We start from the raw sequence: 22,716 nt of genomic DNA, 5'->3' as shown, positions 1-22,716 counted from the left end.
AAATATAAAAAAGCAAACCCCCCTGGCGCCTCAATTTGGCTTCATTTGAAGTTATGGGTTATATAGAACAAAATCGATACGTAGTGTTATCACAGGAAAAGATACTGGAAAATGTAAATATAAGCCAATAAGGACAATGTATATTTATGTGTTTCACATGATAATGCCTGTTAATCAATATATTTTAAACTGAAGGGTGACTGCTGTATGTATAAGAAAATACACATTTTGAACAGCTTTGACTACTCTCCATTAGTTGCCACAAAAACATTTAATTGTGAATCGATGTAGCGTCTAAAGATTTTGTAATAATAAGCATTTTTGCGACTGACAAAACTTATGAAATATAATAATTGATATTTAATACAAGTCTGCAATACAAACTAATCCTGTTTTTATTGTTGCTTCCTCATTTTAAAGATGCCATTTCCCAAAGATCCATTTGTATAGTATTTCTTTATATGGACTATGGAATATTACATAGAATGTGTATTTGGCGAGGATGAACAATGGCAGGTAAAATATTAGGCTTTGCAACTCAATAAAAGTCATTATTCCACGAAAAACAAACTCGGTCGGTGATTTATAATTGAGATGTACTAGGCTTTGACCCGTGCGTGCACGGGTTGACATTATATGAATAGTGCCTGTTTGGGAGGGTAACTGTTGAAATTGACACCCCAAGACAACAATTGTCAACCGACGCGAAGCGGAGGTTGACGATGGTTTTCGAGGGGTTTCTATTTCAACAGTTACCCTCCCAAACAGGCAATACTGAATCTCTTAATTTAAAAGAAAATTTTACTGCTTAATATATATTAAAATGAAGTGAATTCTACGGCGAACCGTACGCGCATAATATACGCGCACATGTAACAATTCGTTGTGTTACACGTTGCCAAGTGCGTTGCTAACGCTGAGGGTAATAGAACGGATTACCAACTGCATCTAAACCAATCAGATTGCAGTATTTAACATGAAAGTATAATAAATAACATATGATATGGGACATTTACGCAATAGATACATCGACACGCCGTATTGTTGACATTTAATAACCAAGCTTTCACCTACAATAATGCTATTAATTTCACTACACTCTGCTTAGAAAAATCTAACTGAAAAACCTTGGGACGGTCCTTCACCACAGTTAAAACGTCTCCTATATGTACACCCGTATTAACGTAGCAAAAAGTTGCAGAATCGCTCCGGAACGATTTTGGAGAAAATTAATGAAGCTGCATTGTAAATAACTAACAGTCAAATTATTTACAAAAACATTTTGAGGCTGTAAATATCTTTCATCTAAAAATTTAATTCATACTAAAGAAGAATTCAACACTTTTCACCAACTTTTTTCCTCGCTTTGAATTTACACACCATGGTGACATTCGGAACTCTCAGGATTTTTCATATTAAATGCACTGAGTTAGAGATATCTCCCGTATTTCCTTTGATGAATATATGACAAATTTTCGGTTTCAATGAAAATTTACACGTATTTGTAATATCGTTTCTGAGTTTATCCATACAAATATCATATTTTGGAAACATAAACTAAAGAGCCTTCCGTGATTTAACGTGAATGTAATGCGCATGCGCAAAATTGTAAAATCCAAAAAATTCAGATGATTTCCGGATTTTTTAAAGGAATTTTCTTTGAATACTAATTAGCGAAAAATAAAAACAAATTGGTAATCTTCAAGTACCAATGATGTTTAGAATATATAAAACAAAAGACAGTACTCATATCCGATTTCTCGGTATTAGAGCTCAAAGAATCGAGTCTATTATTTTAATATAGTAGTATAGATACACTGTTCATTCCGTTACACATTGATAAATTCTTTGGAATTTATTTAAGACACGCATGATTTTATTCTCTGTATAAGAATTGAATTTTATCAAACACTTGCATTTTCCATGAAGAACTTTACACCTTTCTTGTATCAAATTCTATATTCATCTATAGAAAGCGATTATAAAAGAACAGCTAGAATTCAATCAGATCATATAAAGGTGTATTTCACATTCTCGTACTTGTCCAATTCAAACAATACCGTTATCTATAAATTATAATATTCTAGTAATTAATAGCACGTACATTCTTTTTTCTCTTGACCGAAAAAATCCAATTAATTATGCAAATTTTGTCACTTAATAAAATTCCTTCATTAAGAATAATTTTGGAATCTGAAATTTCCCGCAATTTGGTATAAAGACATGTATTGTTAAAGGCATGCATTGTTTTAATTTAGCGTCGATGTTCGCTTTGGGCGCACACCGGACATGCATGCTTGTCAGAGCGACCGACGGTAACGGTATGTATATCTGTGAATTATTTAGCAATTTTAATTTTGTCTCTAGCGTATAAAATGAACACATTTCGTCAAATCCTAAAATTAAAAAATATTTCCTCTAGTTTTGCAATGACTTAATGTATTTTGGAAATCCCCATTCGTTACCTAGATTCATCGCCGTAACAATCTCCTTTTTAATGAAATATGTCACGTCTATTTAAGGGAGTATTTTCCAGTAAGTACAATAGTTTACTCAAATATACAATTATGTGTAGGATGTTTCTCATTCTTAGGAACCTTTACACGAACTACTGATGAAAATTGCTGACGTACTCTTATACCACAGCTTAATTGAGGTCGGTGTGAGGAAATCATTAATAAGACTTATATTTATGTCTTAATGAAATTCCAGAAATTTTTCTCAAACAGCCTATTTTAAACTGTGGTAAAATTTAGGCAAGTCCTGATTACAAAGATTTGGATTTTAGTTCCTAAATAGTTAAAGAAGATTAAGATTTTTTTTTTCAATTATTTTTTTATTGCATAATTGAATTAAATTGTTAGATAGATATTCTGAGAAAACGAATATTTGCTTACATTTTCATTCATTCTTTATCATTACTACACATTACAATACATGAATGTTCATTGCAAAATACATTTGCTCTTTGAGAAATATGAAAACAAAGACCGTTGTCATCTACAAGTTTGATATAACAGGGAAAATAATCATGATGATTTCAAGTTTTGTTTTGCAGATATGTGTTGTTTTATTTTCTTTAATATCCCTTGCTGAAATACCGTCGATTACGTGACAGACCTTAATCGCCAAAGTACAAAATGTTCTTGCTATTCGTTATCATCGTTTTGTAACAAACGTTTAGTTATTCATGGACAACTGATATAGGGTGATGATCCGTTTGGCCTCTTCAAACACTCAACTGTTGAAAATTATTTTTATTTGTTTGTTTGTTTGTATATAAATAATAAATCGAAACTTTTTACAAATATCACGATTAAAACAGCTTGTTCCTCCTTCCGGGCGTGCACTTATCCTCAAATATACGTAAGTAGTAAAAATAACTGAAGTGTAATTGTTAACGGTGGTCACTGACAAACCAAAAAATAAATCATGCGCCAGGTAGGCCAAAAACCTTCGTCATTATTGCTGTCATGTCAACCTTTCTTGAATAAGCCATATGACGTCACAGGTCACGCCTCCCGGATGTGTCCCAAGAAAGATATTGGTTACTTCTAGCTAAAATATTTACCGTAATAGAGACATAGTGATTTCGCGTCGGTAAATTTGGAGTGAACAGAAGTATAAAAAGTGTTTTTGAATTAATTTTCCTCAGTGATTTTCAAAACATGCTTTGATTGGATTTCAGGTTTTTTATATTGGATTATTTTTGCTCTTACCTTCGAATTCTTATTGAGTGAAATATTGACGATTGCTAAATTTTGGAAGTCTTCGGGAAAAAACAAACGATTTAATAATCGTTTATAAGATATTAGGTAAGATACTTTTAATACAATAACTATTTCTATTTAAATCAAAGTAATTTCGTTTAATCAGAGAAGATAAAATGATGTTTTATAAAAGTTCAGCAAAAGTATTTGAGATGTAAAAATGTTCTTTAACATTCGCAAAATCCCCTAAAATGCACGTCTTTGTTTACCTGACGTCTATGATAATGAAGAATAAGATTGATTAGATACCGTGACGTTAATTGCCACTACACATGTTCATTTAGCTTAGTTTTACCTTTGTAGGACAGAATGGTGCACACGGCGGGAGTGATATTGACCCTGGTATTGGCGTCCGCCATTCCCGGCTCTCGTGAGTAATTTACAGAATTAATTCTCTGGGAAAAAAGAAACGAACACACATATACACTCGATAAAATAATAAATACTTAAGTTTAATTAATTCTACTTGTTGTTAAGGAAATTGTTAAAATAATGTACATTGTTTCAATGTGTTCATCTTTTTGCTATATTGTTCACAGATTGTTATGGAGCATCGGACAGCATGTATGAACAGATTGCAAAAGCCTTATGGCAGTTACAGATGAAGGGCGACATCAACAAAGCCCTGCAAAATACAGATATCTGGAACAGACCAACTCAAAACAACTCTCCTAGAAGTCTCCCAAGAAATCTGAACCGCCAGGGAGACGGTCTGGTGGTCAGAGAACTCGTTCTAGATAATAACATCAGTCCAACAAACATTCGGGTACGAACTACTAACGACCCCTCGTCAATATTAGGACCAACCCATGTACAGCCCTCAACAACCAAAGAAAAACAGACTGCCTTCGCTCGGAGGGCCACTGAACGTCAAATAACCCTCCACGCGCCAACGATCGCTCAGACAGAGCAGGCAACAATAGCCCCTGAGAGAGTTTACTCCAACAAGATGGACAGAAACAAAGTCAAAGGATACGGGAGCTCTCTAACAAAGCTCATTGCCAACAAGATAAAATTCGACCCGACTCCGGGGCCCGCTCTCCCGTCTAATCCGGTAATAGACAGTATATTGGGGCCATTACTTAATGAAAGAGGTAACGAGCTACCCAGCAATTTCTTACCACTCCCTTCAACAACTAGTGGTGTTGTTCCAAACACAGGAAGCTCACAGAGAACCACTGTACAGATAAAAGAGAAACAACGCACTGTTCTCGCTAAGCCTGTAAAAAGCACTCCTGTTGTTGTGTTTCCGGAAAATGAAGGACAACAGGTTCCCTCTCCGTCTTTTTCTATTGTTGCACCAAGTCTTGGACAAAACCCGGCCTCGTTCAGATTCAGCAACAAAGAGGTCAGTAGCAATCAGCTGCAGGACAAAAACAACAAGGGACAAAATCCCGGCTTCGACAACTTCAAAGACATGGAGCTGAATGATGTGTCGCAGGTTATTGTTGACCAAGCGGCGTCAGTGAGTGTAAAACCCGACAATGTCAGAAAGCCAGAGATAGTCAAAGAACAACAGCAGAAAAAAGGAAATAACAAAGTAGATCCCAAAACAATAATAAACCCCCCGCAACATGATAATACAAACAAAGTTCAAGTCTCAGGGTCAGAGATAGCAATGGATAACATTCCTTCTAACAAGCAGAGAGCTTGGCAAGAATCATCAATCAGAAATAACGAGATACAGAGACCAGACGTTCAAGTCGTCCAGTCTGCTTTACCTGCTCTGAGTGAAACTTCACAGGACGCACACACTACACCCCAGACTAACGACACAACAGACGCACAGACAGACGTCACAAAAGCAGCACCGAAATCAACAATGACGGAATCCCCGGTCCATGTTGGTATTTCTAGGGGATCTCCGAGGGGCTCTAGACCAGTGAGCAGCAGTGTGACCAGGGGTTCTTTTAGTGGAGTTCGTCCATCAGCTAGAGGAACTCCGACAGTTGGTAGAGGAACACAGCCAGGTGGCAGAGGAAGCTTCTCTCCGTCAAGAGGATCTCCGAGAGGAGGTCGTCCCATCGGAATCCGTCGGAAGGTTCTACCTGCACTGAGTGGAACTTCAGAGGACGTGCACACTACACCCCAGACTACTGACACAACAAACGCACAGACAGACCTCCCTGTACAGGACGTCGACTTTACACCAGAAGTACCGTCATCAACAATGTCCATCACTCAAGCCGCTACAACCACAACAACGACAAAATCCCCGGTCCATATTGGTATTTCTAGGGGATCTCCGAGGGGTTCAAGTCCGGGGAGCAGCAGTGTAACCAGGGGTTCTTTTAGTGGAGTTCGTCCATCAGCTAGAGGAACTCGTCCAATAAACAGAGGAACACGACCTATTGGTAGAGGAACTCCAACAGTTGGCAGAGGAACTCAGCCAATTGGTAGAGGAACTCCAACAGTTGGTAGAGGAACTCCAACAGTTGGTAGAGGAACTCAGCCAATTGGTAGAGGAACTCCAACAGTTGGTAGAGGAACTCAGCCAGTTGGCAGAAGAAGCTTCTCTTCTTCTAGAGGATCATCGAGAGGAGGTCGTCCCATCGGAATCCGTCGACAGGAACCTGTTAATATCCCTGAGGTGGGGCAAACTACACCGGCTACAATCACTGAAACTGATATGACAACAACTCAGGCTACTACAACGGCGAAAGCGGCAGAGACTGAACCAACCACAACGGAGCAAGCCCCTCAGGTTCCAGCTATGAACACAGCCCAGTTCGCGAGAAGAGCCAGACCAAGCCGGGTTGTTGTAAATACTCTCGGAAACACAAAGCAAAGACCTGTCGTCGCTCGCGGAGTCGGACAGGCAAGGGCCGCCATCGTACAGCCAGTGATGATCCCAGTACCCAGTGAAATACTGTCATTTGATCGACCTGCGGTAGAACAACCGGCAAGAGTTGAACAGATTCCAATAGTCTTAAATTCCGTGGCGGTAGATCAGCCAGCAATAGATGTACAAACTCCATTAGTCTTGAATTCGGAAGTGGCCGCTGAGAATGATTGGAGTCTGTCTTCTTCTACGTCCGCAACCACTACAGAGCAACTACCGACAACCGCCGCCCCCGCAACCACCCCTGCCCCGACAACCCCCGTCCCCACAACAATTGCTGCCGGCGCCAGGAGGCCCCAGTCAATCCGACCAGGAAGTTAGTACTGCTTTAATACAACGTCGGTTTTGAAATTAATATATTTTTATCAATGGTGTTTACGATAGTAATTATATATCTAATACGAGTACATTGTAAGAAAAACTTAAGTGAGAAAACGTTATGTCTTTTAGTGATGACGCCCGAAGAGAAGCGAGAAGCACAACGGAACTTCCAGGGAGTAAGTAATACTTGTTATAGAAACTTTGAGTTGTCGAGTAACACTTATATATCTGTCGTTTAACTTATTATTCAAATTTAAAGGGACGTGGTCACGATTTTTGTCAAATTTTATTTTTCTGTTTTAATTATTTACAATGCTTGATGAATGCATTTCAAGTGATCAAATGAAATTTGGGTGCCCGTCGATGAGTTTTAAGCAAGATACAGGGCTCACAATTCTTCGTCATGTAAACATGCCCTCTTTCGTGCCCTGTTTTTGTTTACATAGGTTCAATATACCAGTAAAATATCTTTTTCAAGATGATTTGTCTATATTCTTATTCTTTTGAAGCATTAATAAACAGTTCCTAACGATTAACACATTCATTTTAGGTCTAAAATTGGAATTTTGACTTCAGCATTCAAAATGTAAACAAAAGCTTTGTTTGCATAGCGAGGAATTGTAAGCTCTGTAACTCGCTTATAACTCAACAAATGACACTCAAATTTTGATTGCCTATTAAAAAAATCCTTATTGAAGCATTATAAACATTTTAATCGAAAAAATAATTTTTGACCAAAATCGTGACCATGCCCCTTTAAAGGATTTACGCAGTAACAGTTATTTATGTTACGTCAAAGCCATTGCTTCTAGACTCAATCAGTCATATTGTGCATATCATTAATCTTTTGATGCAATATCTATATAGGTTTGTTGAACTTCTTGCGTAAACACTTGAAAAATATCTTTGCTTGAAAAACCACTTAATGTTTGCGTCTATTTTGTTTGCAGTAAATCGGCCACTGAATGGAGTGGATACAGAAATCCAGCTTTGACACAAAGCCCTGCTGTGCAATACGTACCCCTTGCCAGACAGCGACTCCGGGGGAGACCGGAGGGGGTCGGTTTGACCGACCGTTGACCGCAGAAAACCATCTGTTATATATCACAGGATTGTCTCACTTATATTTAACTTATTTATCGCACCATTTCACTGCATGCATGTTTTGTAATAAAATTTACCTTCCTTTTGTTGTTGTTAACGTTTGTGGTTTTATCCTCAGACCTTGATGAATCGGTATAGGTGTAATTCGTCAGTTGTTCCTTTGTCTTTCCGTGGATTAGAAGGATAGTCGCCTATATCTATATATATATTACTGATTGATTCCGTAACACATTGATCTGTTGGCGGTTATTTCAGACATTACCAAGAGTACATAAAAGAGAACCTTTTACGTTGAAAACATGGAGGCTGTAGCATGTATACCATTGCTCTACATATTACATCAAATTAAGGACAGATTGAGTAATTGTAGGATGTTCCATGAGTGTTACTTCATAGAAATCATTAAATTCGTTTGCTTGTAAATGATTATCAAAAGAATATTTTCCCAAACACTTAAGCTTAAGTGTATTAGGTTTAATATGCAAGATTTACACGTTGTATTTTGGAGATATTTATTCAAAATTCAATTATTTATAATATCATATACATCAAAACACACGTTCGTACACATCGTATAATTTACAATCTTCTTCACCGTCCAGAGAGAGAGAGAGAGAGAGAGAGAGAGAGAGAGAGAGAGTTGTCGGAATCAGTTAGCAACATTAATATTTCATTATCAATGAATACAATGTTTTAGTCAAAGTAGGGGATATAATATATGCATCTCGTTGTTTTCTCTTTCGTGTTCAATTTCTATAAAAACGAAAAAAGAAGTAAAAATTTTGTTGAAAATTGAAATGTTATGATATTCATTTCACTTGCAAGTTGCACATCTGGGAATTTCTGTAGAGTTCTAAATTTTGTATGTCGCGCACTGTTATGGTTGTAATGGTCACATGCATATGCTATTTGTATACATTTTAGCGATCATGATGAAATTTCTAAACATATAGAAAGCAGTGACATTTAGGATATACTTTACAAAAAATTCTTACAGCATTTTTCGTTATGACCTTACCTGGGGGGTTTTATCAGCTTTGTTTTTATACACTTTTATATCAGGAATGGGACACGTTCCCTTTATTTCGAAGTAAGCAGTATGAGAATAAATACATTATCTTCCAGGATCTCGTTTGTCAAGCAAACGTGCCTCGGTATAGAGTGACAGCAAGTGAATTTAATGTCATACACAAGATCTACAACGTTTGTTTTCTTTATAATGATTTATTCATTTTATTTGTTTTATGCATGGTCAAGTTCTGGAAAACACATGTTCATTGAAGTATAATGAATTAAAAATTAGTGAATTGGTGTTATTTATTATGAGTTTAATTTTATCAACAAAAACAGTTTAAAAAGTTGACCCATTGTAAGTTAGAAATGTAACTTTGTTACAAAGCATTCGTGTTTGTTTTCTTTTTTGTTTTAAAAATATTACGGAAGTCCGTTTTATATCATTGAAATATACTGATTGTTGTGTTTTGTATGGCTCATTTTTTTTAGAGATGCAAAAACACAATTCATTTTAAAAAGTTTTTTTCTTCTCTTTCATTGTCTGTAGCACAACATGACACTTTGGCGCTATATGCAGAAGTCATTGATTTTACTAAAAAAAAATGTGAATTTCATTTCATTCTAAAGTAGTCTCTCGTCCAATTAAGATATCAAAATCATGTCAATTTCATAACTAAAAAAAGTATACTTGGTATGAGAACAAGTATACGAGTTTACTGAATCGAATTTCATATGAACGAGTTGCTAAGATTTAAACTGGTTTCGTTTACCAAGAGTACCAGTTTAAATGTAACTATGCCATTGTTTACAAATGGCGCGCTCCTACTTTTGACGTGGGTATAGTGAATTAAGCTAATTAAACGTTCTATCATGGGATCTGGTTCGAGCAGATCGAGCCAGGTGCATTCTTTTCAAGTTGAACAGGAGAATAAGGAGACTGAAGATGTTCGGTAAGTCTTTGCAGAACGCAGGTGAAGGTAATATCAAAGTCAGTGTGATAATCAGTGCACAGCATAAACGGATTAAAGAGTCTTAGTACTGATTTATTTATAGATGAATAACCATATAATTAATATAAGTTATATGAAATACACAGGTATTGAAACATCCAATTCTTTTAGAATGTATTCTTCAACGATTGCAGATTCATATTGCAAAATTTAATTACAAATGGATTTCAGTCAAGTAATGTGGATGCAAGTCTATTTTCTAAGTGACATCAATTCTTAGCGACAATAGAGCAAATTTTGAAATCAATATTTATGAAATTAGAATTTTGAATTTGCAATTTTTTTTATCAATTAAATGTGTAATAAATATATACATTATAGACACTGCAAGACTAGTAAAACAATGATTTGAATTACTTGTAGGCCAAAAACTGGAAGAGAAACTAAAAGGGTACCATCTCTGTCAGCCCACCATCGTACACCAACTCAGCTCAAGAGATCGCAGTCCATGGGTAGTACGAGTTCTCCCCGAGTGGCTCCGTCTCTGCCAAGACAAATGTCAGAGGGCATACCGGTAGGTATCTCACTGGTTTACATTAACTGTCTGTAAAAAAACTTTTGTTTGTATAGTGATGTTGAAATATCTACAGCTGTGTATAATGCATATATTTGTAAGCATTTTTTAATTTTAAATTTGTTTCAACATGAGTGATGAATTTGACTTAAACATGAATTTAAGAATTCATTTTGAAAAAGATATTAAGAATTTTTTAAGTACTGTGAAAGATTTGACGTTGTTTCCTCTTCTTTTTTTTTATAGGAAACAAATCCTGATGCCAAAGCAGATGTTAATATGCAAAACTATGAGGCTCAGGCCAAAATATTATCCTTACAAAAACAGGTTAATTTTAACAGTTACATGCAGGGTTGGCCGGGAAATACCAGTGCTGGGAATTACCGGTGGTAAATACCGGTATTTCCCGTCCCTGTAAATACAACTGTTTTCCACTAAACTGGGAAATAATGGGAAATACTGGGAAATACAAATTTATAATCTTTATTTCTTTAGTTTAATCAATGTAAAACTTATGTTTATGATAAAAGATATTAACAGTAAGCATCAGACACCAATTTTATATTGTATTTCCCCATTTCACTGTCAGTTTATAAATCTTAAATTCACCAGATCACCTATTCCAAAAGATTTCTATAGCTGTTAATGTACAAATTTTAGTACAGTTTTTTTAACTTCAAGTTTTGTGTTTTACAGATTTATAATTCAAAGCACAAAATAAACTGTTATAATTAGTGTAGGTGTTGCAAGTAACAATGCAATAATCACACATGTTGTTTTAATAAATAATTACACTTGACAGTTTTCTGCTCCTGTTTTGGGGAGATATATACTATGAGTGGGGCTAATTGGCTTCTCCTTAGGTGTGTTGCATACTGAGGTAGTGACACAGTCACACTTTATTTTTCACAATTTTTTGCCCCATTTTCATATTCACCAAATAACCAGAAAATGGAACCTTTGATATCATGTTTTTGATAACTGTGTAGATGCACCTATACCTGATTAAAGCCTTAAAAACAAATTACAATGGTATATGAATGAACCATGTTTTGAGTATTCATAAGAGATAACCAATGCATTACTGACCAGTCAAAATTTGTTAAAATCAAAGAACATTATAAAATGTCATTGCTGACAAGGTGTACTATTGTCTACATCCCTACAGATTTAATTAAGACTAATGTCTTAACTATGAAGTACTATAATATGTAGTTGTACTTTATTTCCCAGTATTTCCCGGGAAATACCAGTAATTCCCGGGAATTACCAGTATTTCCCACCGTCCTGGGAAATATGAGTATTTCCCGCTTTTTTGCCAACCCTGGTTACATGTATATTAGAGTTGTAGAATTAAGAACATACTGGACTGGTATGTTTTATCTTTTTTAATTATTATAAATATATATAATTTTCTATTTTTAAATTATAAAACATAGATTACATCTTATCACCAGATATTGCTATTGTATGTAGTAGTGTAAGGTATACAGCATTCCTACTAGCTCTTGCAAGCAAATTACCCCTATAGCTGAATTAGTAGAGTGCTGAACTTGAAGTCAGACATCCTATAGTCTGTCCCAAGATATTTATGCTGCACATTTTGATGATTTTCAATAAAAATGCACATACCTGTGAAGGAAGTGCAATTGAAATAGTTGAAAGGGATAATTTCCAAGATTATTTAATTGACACATTATCATCTTTCACTCGGAAAAATTCACAGGAACGAAAAAAGATTCCTTACGGAGATTTATAATGGGGAATGTTTCCATCTTTTCTCGGAATACATCGTGCAATTTTACAACATTATCATCGGGGCTTAATGCAATACAAAATCCCCGTAGACATCACATTTTTTAGCATTGTATTGAAACCTGATAATCTATCGGGGCATTTGGACTGAGAAATCTTGGAAATTTTTCATACTTTTGAATGAACATTGTTTGAACCCTGAGGTAATTATAAATATCAAGCAATTAAGCCAATTAAATGTAAATCCAGGATATCTTGGGACAGAGTATTAGTTCAAATTCAAGCAAACTCAAGTTATGTAGTACATGTAGTTACACAATGTGGTGACACTTTTGGACCAGAATATTATCTAGCACATGCCCATAGAAAAAAATGAAGACATACATGTACCTATGTGTACTAGTTCTGAATAGTAGGGAATCTTTTCATACCCTTGGCATACAGAATGCTTGATTTATAAGCCAAAAGACTGTGCTAGATATAAACTGCCAGCAGAGACAAGGTATCTCAGTTACATTTAACCATTATATTAGAAGACAGAAGACCTTTTTCAGGAGAAACTTTGGAGTAGCTCTATAACAAATCATTGAAAATTGTAACTTAATTATTCCAAAGGTTATATAAAAAATGATAGATTTTTTTTTATGGATGTGTTTTGATAACATGATTAATGAGTGAATACATCTTACAGCTGACGGAGACGGAGAGCCAGAACCTGGATCTCCAGCAGCGCGTGGAGATTCTGGAGGAGCGTCTGGAGTACCTTAACTCATGCCACCAGATCCAGGAGCAGCCGGAGGACTACCAGCAGACCATCAAGGCCAAGGACCAGTTCATTCAGAAACTGGAGAAGGAACAGAAGGAACAGGGCCAGGAGTTCAATAAAACGGTACCATTTTAATCTTTCTTAAATTTGTTGACTTACTCAATGGTATATGATTAATGATAACATAGGTTTAATTTTTTGGGTCTTTAATGCAAATGTCTTACTGTGTCTTTTAATATACTAAAGAAGAAATTATCATTTTTTCTCCAGTAACTTATTAAAGTTTCCCTTCCTTTGATCAATCTATATGAGTTATTTCCCTTTTGTCACATCATTTTTATCTTCTAACAGAAAATTCGTTATCGAAAGAGAATAAAGGCATTAACAACCCAGCTGAATGAAGCAAAGCAGGAAACATCTATACAACTTTTTGAACTTAAAGATGAAATAACAAGACTCACAGAGAAAAACAAAGAACTAGAGGGTATGTACAAAGGTGCTGAAAGCTTACTCATATGAAAATATTTGTATGAAGTTGCTTAAAACTTTCTCATATGAAAATTAATTTACTTTTTCAGGAAGAAGTTTTAATTCTTTGAATGCTTAAATTCAGTAAAAATAAAGTTATCAATTACATAATATGATTTAGTTTTGCATTTTTGAATGTGCATTTTTTAGAGTATGAATATAAATTTTGCAATTTTACAGGTTTTGATTGTGGCCTTGATTGATTTTAAAAAGCCATCTCTTTGAAAGAACCCCCCCCCCCCTGAAATTCATCATCAATAGAATAGATGGTTTCATTGTTTGACAACCAATCCTAAAAATCGTTTGATTTTCTTTTTTCTTTTCAGAGTCTCTTGAAAGAAGCGGCTCACAAGGGAAGACAAGTACACCTGACGTAGGTAAAATGCAGATTGTGTTGGAACTGTCCAATCAAATATCAGATCAGACGGATGAAATCTCAAGGTTAAAGAGGGAACTTCAGGCAAAAGATTCTATAATTGATCGTCTCGGGGGAACAAAAAAACTGGAAGACGAGTACAATAAAGATAAAGAGGACATGAAAAACTTGAGGAAATTATCTCAAGGACTGAGTCAGCTCAATAGGGCCAGTGAGAATGATGGACTAGGGGACTCAGACTTGGAGACTCGGGGTGTGTCCGGTGCTAGTCGGGACTCAGGCTTGGGATCTGCTGGAAAAACAGAAGACAGGTCAAACAAAAAGACAAGTGTAAAGAACTTTTCTGATTCTGATTGGGAGTCGGACGACCTTCCTGATGAACTCAGTCCTTCTAAAATCAAAAGTGCCCCTCCTGAGACTCAGGCCCTTAGGGCAGCCTCCAGACTCGCTTCTAGGGAAAGTAACGAGCTCAAGCCTGCTTCCCGTCTGGCATCCCGGGAAAGTACCAATCCCAGAAACCGATCACGCCTGGCCTCCAGAGAGAGCATCAACTCCAGCCTTCCCTCTAGGCTAGCCTCTAGGGAGAGCCAGTTCAGCAGTAAGACTCTTGTGGAAACTGATGAGGATCATATCTCCATTGATGACATGACAGCTTACAGAGGCAACCACAGGATGAAAAAGAAGTCCTCATTTTCCTCTAAAATTCGACGGGAGAATGACACCTCACTCCGGACACCTATTCCCAGTATGGCGTTTGAAGAATGCAATGACTCAGGTGATATCCTTATGTACCCCAGCAGTACCAGTAAACGGTACTCCAGGAAAAAGAAGAAATCTTTCTTTCTAACTCAGACTGGGAATTCCCCAGCAGGAAGTGACATCAGTGAACAGGTTTCTGTGGGATAAGGGGCAGTAACTCTGTGTTAAACACATACCGGTACAGGATTTGTTTTTTGTATTGTGCATTTTAAGGGGGTTGCTGTTTAGAGATGTTTGAATATGTCAGGAATACAACAGATGCTCTACTCAGTTCTAGTCAAAATGTTTTGGATGATGAGGAAGTTTATGGTATCTTCAAAGCCAATTAGATTGACTGTAAGAGTATCTAGTGATCTACTGCTACTCAGTATTATAAACACAGCATAATAATTGACCGACCAGCCACGTATTTAGAAGTTCAGTATAAAGTCCAGCTGGAACAGAGATTGTCTATTTAGTCCAGTATGAAGGTAAAAACTGACCCCGCTGGATGTGAGTCAAGTCAGTATTACTGCTGGATTACCTGTTGGTACTGACTATTCCATCCATTCTCTCCAAGTCTCTTTGAATTATCAAGGTGCTAATATAGAGTGCATATTAATTTATTTCCTGTGGGACCAGTATTAACTGCTGCTGTTTTGTATTGACAAAATGTAATATGTATTATTACAACCGATTGGTTGTATGCTTGTGTGTGAACGAAATGCATTCACCCCGTGTGATCTTGTAATACACAGGCAATTACACCTTTGTTTTTGTTAAAGGAGATTTTTTGTTTAATAATAAATTATTGCCATAAACGGCTTTCGTATTATTGAGGACTTGTTAAATTATGGATTATAGCGTTGTTTTTTTTTTTTTGCACAAGTGAATTGTTTAAAAAAAAAGAAGGAAATAAGAATAATCAATTCAGAAGTTTTAAAAATATTAACAAAACATGTTTTTTATTTTTATAAATGATTTTTATTTTGATAAAGACGATGCTTGTTACAGACACTCTGGACATTAATATCATACATGTACATTTTAAACAGAAAATAAAAGACTCTGAAGTGTCTTTCTGCATCTATTTAAAGTTTATCCAATTCTCACAGGAAGTAAAAATCTATTTAATACTTAGGCGCATATATTTTATTGGAATTTCAGAAATGACACTTTAACAATCAAATAAATAAATTAAGTGTATCATACAGCTCATTGTACATTGTATGACTTTCAAAGTAGGTCACTAGTCTTTCAGGTTTAAGTTAGATATTGAAAGAAAGAAAAAAGTTACCCAAATCGTCGGGAATGATGAGCAGTTTGATCTAAAAAAAAAAAAAGCCCAGTCATTTCTGGCGTTATATTAACTGCCAATATGATAAAGTATATGTATCACATATAAGATGAATATGGAAGATGAAAACTATATGTTATATTTAAAACAAATATTCAAAATTATAACAATACAATCAAACTGATCATAAATGCTTTTCAAATTTATTTTGATTTATAGGGTTTAACGTTGACAATTTTAAATTATCTATAATGTGTAATTTTTTTTTTTTACAATTGATGCCAGATTAAGGGCTTATCAAATCACATTATCATTATTTGAATTTAGAATAGAACAGATTAATTTAGAAATAATCAAGATACAAAGGATTTACCTAAGATAATTTTACATACACCGGTGTAGCGTTACAATCTGTTCAAACTCTAAGCAAAGATTGAACGAATTGCCTCCCTTCGTACTCCTACTGTAGAATACAGTTCATTGCCCTACTTTCAGGTAAGATTTGATGTACATTTTACATCTTTTTCTCTTATACTTGTGAGGCATATATTTGCGGTGGGATGGGTTTAAATAAGGACAACAGACACTGAGATTTCAAGGAATATCAAGGTCACTGGCCACCCCTACTTCTTCACAGAAAAAAATCACCGTGTGTGACTGTTCATGTTACAAAGAGGAGTAATTTTTTTTTTATGGAAGAACAGTCATTGTGCCACTTAATATCATTATCTATTGAGAATGCAAAGTATAGTTGAATTGCTTCTGAAACTATATAATTACACAGACCTGACCCAGTCCGTAAAAACGGATTTTTTAGCCTATCAAAATTAATCAAGGACGCCGCACTTTACCTTATTATATGTATGGCCCAGCATATTTGATAAAAAATGGCAGTCCTTTAAACTTCATGTAATTCAAACAGAATCGAATACAAATTCGGGCAATATTTCTGGTCATTTTGCAAGTATGCAGGAGGCGGGTTGTGTGACATTAAGCCAGTGCGACCGTTCTATCATCTGAAGGAATCTACATGGAGAGATATTATAGGAAGTCTTTTTAAATATGTCACAGATATTTCAGTTGTTGTAATTGCTTTAAAAATATGCATTCACACTTTCCTTGCATAGATTGTTTTTAAACTATTTACAATATTAAACTGAAATAGTGTTCTGATTAATGAATTTAAACAAGATAAGTCTCTGTGCATATATGTTATTAAATTTGCTGCAATTTAAGAGTGATCAGCTGTATGCAAACGATTACAGAAAACCCAACCCTGCCTCTCCCAGGACAGTGTCTGGACTATGGTGGATGTGTTCGATGTGATTGTGGTAGGAGGCGGCATTGTCGGATGTGCCGTTATCTGGGAAATGACGTCATATGGTTACAAATGTCTCCTGCTGGAGAAAAACGAAAATCTAGTATCAGAGGCTAGTTCTGGAAACAGGTTTGTGCCATACACCATAGGATGTTTTTGCCCACTCCTTAATAAAAATAAAAAAGAGAGAAAAATGATTGCAAAAGATACACAACAACAAAACAAAATAACAGGAGAGCAAACCTTTTTAAGATTCAATTAAAAAAATACAACGTAGGAGCTTTCGAATTTGGATAGACTTTTGCACTTATTCCAATGATTATCTTGACAAAGATAAAGAATGTTAGACGGAAATTGGAAAATACAATTTTAACTTACACGTAAAATTGTTTTCTTATTTTCATAGCGGTATGCTTCATACGGGATTTGATGCAGTTGCCGACACGTTAGAGCTACAGTGTATTCAACACACTTTTCCCAAAATGTTTGGTGTTTTGGAAGGATTCGGATTGCCGTACAACAAAACTGGAGCAACTATGGTCGCTTGGACCCAAGAGCAGGTTTTTTATATTTCATGTAGAATTTTGATATGTTCTGATTTATATACCACATGGTCCTTCTTCGAATGCGCATCTATTGGAATTACTTAAAATATTATATATATATTTTTGCTTTCTTTGATAGTTTGTATATAATTTTTAATACTGCGGCCAGTGCAGAAAAATCTACTGTGACTACTTTGTAACTGCATCAGGAAAATGAAGAAAAACATGAGAAAATAATTGATAAATTTTCTTTTGGAGGCACAAATCATTCCAACCATCGCGCAGAGATGTAGGGCGGCCGGGGTTTCATTCTGTACGGAGATCAGCTTGTCTGAGTTGTACAGCAGAGAACCCGGACTCCGGAAGCAGGCCCAGGGGGCGCTATGGATTCCCGGGGAGACGGTCGTTGACCCCTGGCTAACGGCGATCTCATTGGCCCACGATGCCAAGAAGAAAGGAGCCATGGTAAGCCTCACTTTCACTTCAGTAAATCTTCATTGAGTCACTATAATACAAATGTTATCTCTATTATTAAATATTTCACCATATTTTCAGATAAAAACAAACGCCGTTGTGCAAAACATATCTAGAACAGAATGTGAGAGGCAGAGGATACAAGTTATGACATCACTTGGACAGTTTACCGGACGTGTCGTAATCAACTGTGGCGGCCTCTATGGAGATATTGTAGATAAACTGGCTGGACTGCAGCATTTCAGGTACAACAAACAGATGCTTTTGTCGTATATATACTTCCAAATTAATTTTGCAATATATGCCTTAACATATTCTGTATAATCCTCAGTAAAAAAAAGATTAATATTTTTTTGTATGCAATAGGAATTCACATGTATGTATATAGGATTCACCACAATATTATGTTGACTTTGTTAGAGTAGCAGCAAGTACAAATGAATCAGCAAGGTTTTGTAGCTAGGTAAATGTAGCATCATATCCTCAAAAAGCGAATGACAACGAGATGAACAATAAAAGTCTCAGCGTCAAATGACAGACAGTATACTATAACCCCTACTTAGAATTTAGAATACCAAATAATTCAAACACATAATAAATTTTGTTTTGCTTACTATGCGAATTTTAAAGTGTAAATTTGAAGTTACTATCTTTAGAATAATGATGTTTTACAATGGTTAATTGTTTTAATGCTTGAGGGTAAAACTCATCCAAATTCTAATTCGATTTTAGTTCAGTAAACAGAGTAAGACAATTGGGAATCTGCTGCTGTAAACACAACACTTCATTATTAGATTTACTAAAATTAGTCGCTCGTTTTCAGATTCTCAATTAAAATTTGATATAACACTTTGTTCATAAACTTTTACTGATTTCGATAGAATATTCCCAAAGAAAGGACAGTATGCAATATATCCTCAAAAAGTAGGACATCACATTAATTCCAGTATTTTGCCGATACCAACATCAAAGGGAAAAGGAGAAATCATCTTCAAAACAGGTAGCATTTTTCATTCAGCCACGTCTGTACATTTGACATGACTATTTGTTAGCGTTTTTGATGGCTTAATATAATGCGTAGTTATCTCAAATCAACTCTAGTGCATTTGTTGACATTAGATACATTTTCAAATTAAAAAATATATATATTCAATGTTTACATGCAAGTTAGAATGGAAATAAATTTTTTAAAAGTTTGAACTCCTCGTTGCCAATGCACTTCAATGAACTAGACTTTTATCAATCTATCATTTTCTATTGGTCAGTTTACGGTAACGTTGTCGTGGGTCCAACGTTCGAGGACTCTGCCTCTAGGGCGCGCCCGGAGAGTGACGCCGGTACCATCCGACGCCTGGTGAGGCTCGGAGAGTCCTGTGTCCCGGGACTAGAGGGGTGCCCAATTGTGAACACTTACACGGGGGTACGGCCCGCCACAGAGACCAAGGATTACCACATCGACTCCTACCCAGAAAGGTGCGGGGTTTTGTTATACAAAAATTTGGAAACATCTTAAAAAAAATTGAATATATTAAGAACGGTAAATTTTTTATACTTTCAAATGAATCAGGTAATGAGAGCATAAAAAGTTTCAGTTTTAACGGTGCAACAACTTAAGTGACTTTTTTTTTTATTGGAACCGATGACGTCTATTCTGCTGCTTATTCATAGCATTCCGTTGGTGTATGCAAATTAAACAGTAGTAGCATGCACGAACATACAAGTAGAACAAATCTATTTATCTATCTTAAAATTATATTCATGGCGATTTTTAATTACTTATCGACAAGCTCAGCATTAATGAATTTAACAGTGCATACAGTTATCATACGTAAACTTTTAAATAGTTAAATTTTATAGTTAAAAGGGGAAGATAAAAAGGTATTGTAAAAGCTGTACTAGGAAACGAACCCACGTGTTCCTGATTTATTAACGCTGTAGGTTTAAGTTCCATTCAGAAATAACCGCCATGACCTCTTTATTCACATGATTACATTAATGAAATTAATTCTACACTTATTGACTTCAGAGTGACTTGGCTCGGAAAGGGGTTAATTGTAATAAATAATACATAACATTTTATTCATTAATTTCAGTCGAGCATTGAACGTTTCAACTTAGAGATCCCAAAATGCCTTTGATGTTCAGACATTGATAATTTACAAGCTTTCCTATCAATATTTTTAAAATTGTACTTAAATGATCAAATGTGTATCTAAGTGAAAAAATTAAATATATTTGAAAGTAATTGCAATATTTTTTTACGGTAATTTAGACATATCCATAAGTTATAGATCGAATGAAATACAGTTTTTACATTTCCTTAACAAGTAACATTAAATGATTATAAGGTTTTATATCACATTTTAAACTAGTAATATTATTTGTTTTGTAACGACTGACCCCTAGATGCTGTGTATTTAGATGTATTGATATATTATGTTACAGCTGTTGGATAACTGTGGGAGGCATTCGGTCCACAGGACTCTCCGGAAGTCTAGGAATCGCAGACAACGTCAGGCGCCTGGTCCTCCACCAGCACGCACTGGAGCCGTCAGGACCCCGGAGGACGGGACTGGAGAGGATGGACATTAAGTTTGTTCCGCCCTGTCACGCTCGCATCGATGATGTGTTGTACACAGTGACACACCCGATTACACTGAACGGCGTTTGGAAGTCGCGGGATTCACGTCTTTAGGAAACTTAAAAAAAAAACAACCCAGCAATATTTGTAAATTTTCACTTCCCAGTTTGGTACGTGGTTTTTAAAATCCGTTATCATCATGCACGTGAACATTTTCTACAAAAATACGCCATTTGTTTCTATTGCTTTATTTTACAGATATATTTATAGATAATTCATGACATTATATCGCACGAAATATACTACACGTAATTATTTATAATTATAAAAATATCAAAAGTAAACCTACCTTAGCGTGCGTTTTAAAATCTGAAAAAGTAAAAATTCTACATGCACTAAAAAAACCTCAATGTAAATGGTTTTTCTCAATAGGATACTAACAGGCAAGAACAATCTTTTTTCAATAGGAGGGCGTGTTAGACTTCCCCATCACACCTTGATAGAAGATAAAAAAACGATAGCACTGAGCTAGCCAAACAAGGGAAAAATTATGACATTCTATTAGGGATTTCAAATCCTTAATATTTCGGTTTCAATCTATTGCGTTATAATTTAAAGAAATCGTGCAAGAGCAAAATTTTCAACTATTGACAATTTAAGAATTATACACAAGAAGAAAATGTGGATAAAAGGGCAGACAAGTTCAAAAATATTCTTCTTCCGATGTTCGGGGACATGAAAACAAAGCATGTTAAAATCTTATTCAACAATGTACAACAAAAGATATTCATTTGATGTACACAAGGTTGGACGCAAATTAAAATGCATAATGTAATGTTTTGTTAAAGGAGCACGGTTCTTGATATTTAATAACCACGGCAATTACTGAAAAAAATTATTATCCTGTAATGATTTTAAAACATGCTATGATATATACAAAATCTATCACTTGATCGGAAGGTGCACCAAATATGGATCAAAATAGTGAGTTTTCTAAAATCTTTGTAAATCATAGCTCATAACAGGACGTGAGTATTTACTGCCAGAATGTTACAAAGTCTTAAACATTTATTCATAAAAGTGTTGTATCAGATATCTAAGTACCAGTTCAGAATTCCCTCTGCAATACAGTTTAACATACTGATAACACTTACATCTAGCTTAAAATCAACAATGAAGTTTCTTCACACAGAGAAAATAAAGAGTTTCGTACTTAAAGCATTTCATTACAATATGTAAACATGAAACAAACTTTAACTAACTACTCTAATAAATTAACTTATTACATGTATGTATGCTCATTGTATTGTAAAACGCTGTTGTTAATCTTACACTGTACAGTTAGTTTTAATCATGAATTGATTATCTTCAGAACATTTATAAACGATCAACATAAATGTTCATGAGGATGAAAAAAAAGAGAGTCCGTAAAACGATTTTATCAGCGATATATCCCGATTTATTTTGTTTGGAAAACTGTCACTCAACATCTAATTATGAATCGCTTTCTAATCGGAAAATGTTAAATACGATAATTAATATGATGGGATGATTTTTATCATAAACAATAACTACACAATCAAGTGATGATACTTATTTGTAACACGTCACAGAAGGTAACTAGCAGTGATTGGCTAGCTGTCATATTTAATGAATATTCATCAAACATGATTCACAAACAATTGAAAAATATCAAACTTTAGGGAATCTATACAATGCTGATAAGTAATTATAGCATTCCACCGACATGAATCAGTAGATAT

The 22,716-nt window shown here is 35.3% G+C and overlaps 2 protein-coding genes across 3 annotated transcripts; both read left to right on the top strand.

The window, feature by feature from the left end:
- The first annotated feature begins 3,567 nt into the window (after positions 1 to 3,567).
- On the top strand, positions 3,568 to 15,573 carry LOC128176965 (mucin-5AC-like). Its single transcript, XM_052843473.1, has 10 exons — positions 3,568 to 3,815; positions 4,074 to 4,140; positions 4,310 to 6,928; positions 7,063 to 7,109; positions 8,156 to 8,169; positions 10,425 to 10,575; positions 10,822 to 10,902; positions 13,022 to 13,219; positions 13,448 to 13,580; positions 13,951 to 15,573. The coding sequence occupies exons 2-10, from the start codon at positions 4,080 to 4,082 to the stop codon at positions 14,904 to 14,906; spliced, it is 4,260 nt and encodes a 1,419-aa protein (XP_052699433.1). The 5' UTR covers positions 3,568 to 3,815; positions 4,074 to 4,079; the 3' UTR covers positions 14,907 to 15,573.
- Positions 15,574 to 16,421: 848 nt separating this feature from the next.
- On the top strand, positions 16,422 to 22,292 carry LOC128177397 (glycerol 3-phosphate dehydrogenase-like). Of its 2 annotated transcripts, XR_008242831.1 has the most exons (9): positions 16,422 to 16,530; positions 17,301 to 17,482; positions 17,760 to 17,913; positions 18,157 to 18,363; positions 18,454 to 18,617; positions 19,254 to 19,372; positions 19,638 to 19,845; positions 20,818 to 21,123; positions 21,421 to 22,292. XR_008242831.1 is itself a non-coding variant. In XM_052844088.1 (8 exons), exons 2-8 carry the CDS (start codon positions 17,340 to 17,342, stop codon positions 21,065 to 21,067), a joined length of 1,245 nt encoding a protein of 414 aa, XP_052700048.1. In that variant the 5' UTR covers positions 16,422 to 16,530; positions 17,301 to 17,339; the 3' UTR covers positions 21,068 to 21,405. The 2 variants fall into 2 exon arrangements, 1 of the variants encoding a protein (XP_052700048.1); XM_052844088.1 differs by lacking the exon at positions 21,421 to 22,292 and having other exon boundaries at positions 20,818 to 21,405.
- Positions 22,293 to 22,716: the final 424 nt, after the last annotated feature.

Source organism: Crassostrea angulata, chromosome 3 (genome assembly GCF_025612915.1).
Source record: "Crassostrea angulata isolate pt1a10 chromosome 3, ASM2561291v2, whole genome shotgun sequence".
Taxonomy (NCBI): domain Eukaryota; kingdom Metazoa; phylum Mollusca; class Bivalvia; order Ostreida; family Ostreidae; genus Magallana; species Magallana angulata.
Note: the sequence above shows the minus strand (reverse complement) of the source record. Positions and strands in the feature narration are given on the sequence as shown.

What these genes read in the sequence shown, in the direction of transcription:
- LOC128176965 (XM_052843473.1), top strand. Translation starts at nt 4,080, where the DNA reads ATGGTGCACACGGCGGGAGTGATATTGACCCTGGTATTGGCGTCCGCC. An exon ending in GTCCGCCATTCCCGGCTCTC is followed by an intron (nt 4,141 to 4,309) that starts GTGAGTAATTTA and finishes TATTGTTCACAG; the next exon opens with ATTGTTATGGAGCATCGGAC. An exon ending in GCCAGGAGTTCAATAAAACG is followed by an intron (nt 13,220 to 13,447) that starts GTACCATTTTAA and finishes ATCTTCTAACAG; the next exon opens with AAAATTCGTTATCGAAAGAG.
- LOC128177397 (XM_052844088.1), top strand. Translation starts at nt 17,340, where the DNA reads ATGGTGGATGTGTTCGATGTGATTGTGGTAGGAGGCGGCATTGTCGGA. An exon ending in GAGGCTAGTTCTGGAAACAG is followed by an intron (nt 17,483 to 17,759) that starts GTTTGTGCCATA and finishes TTATTTTCATAG; the next exon opens with CGGTATGCTTCATACGGGAT. An exon ending in ATCGACTCCTACCCAGAAAG is followed by an intron (nt 19,846 to 20,817) that starts GTGCGGGGTTTT and finishes ATTATGTTACAG; the next exon opens with CTGTTGGATAACTGTGGGAG.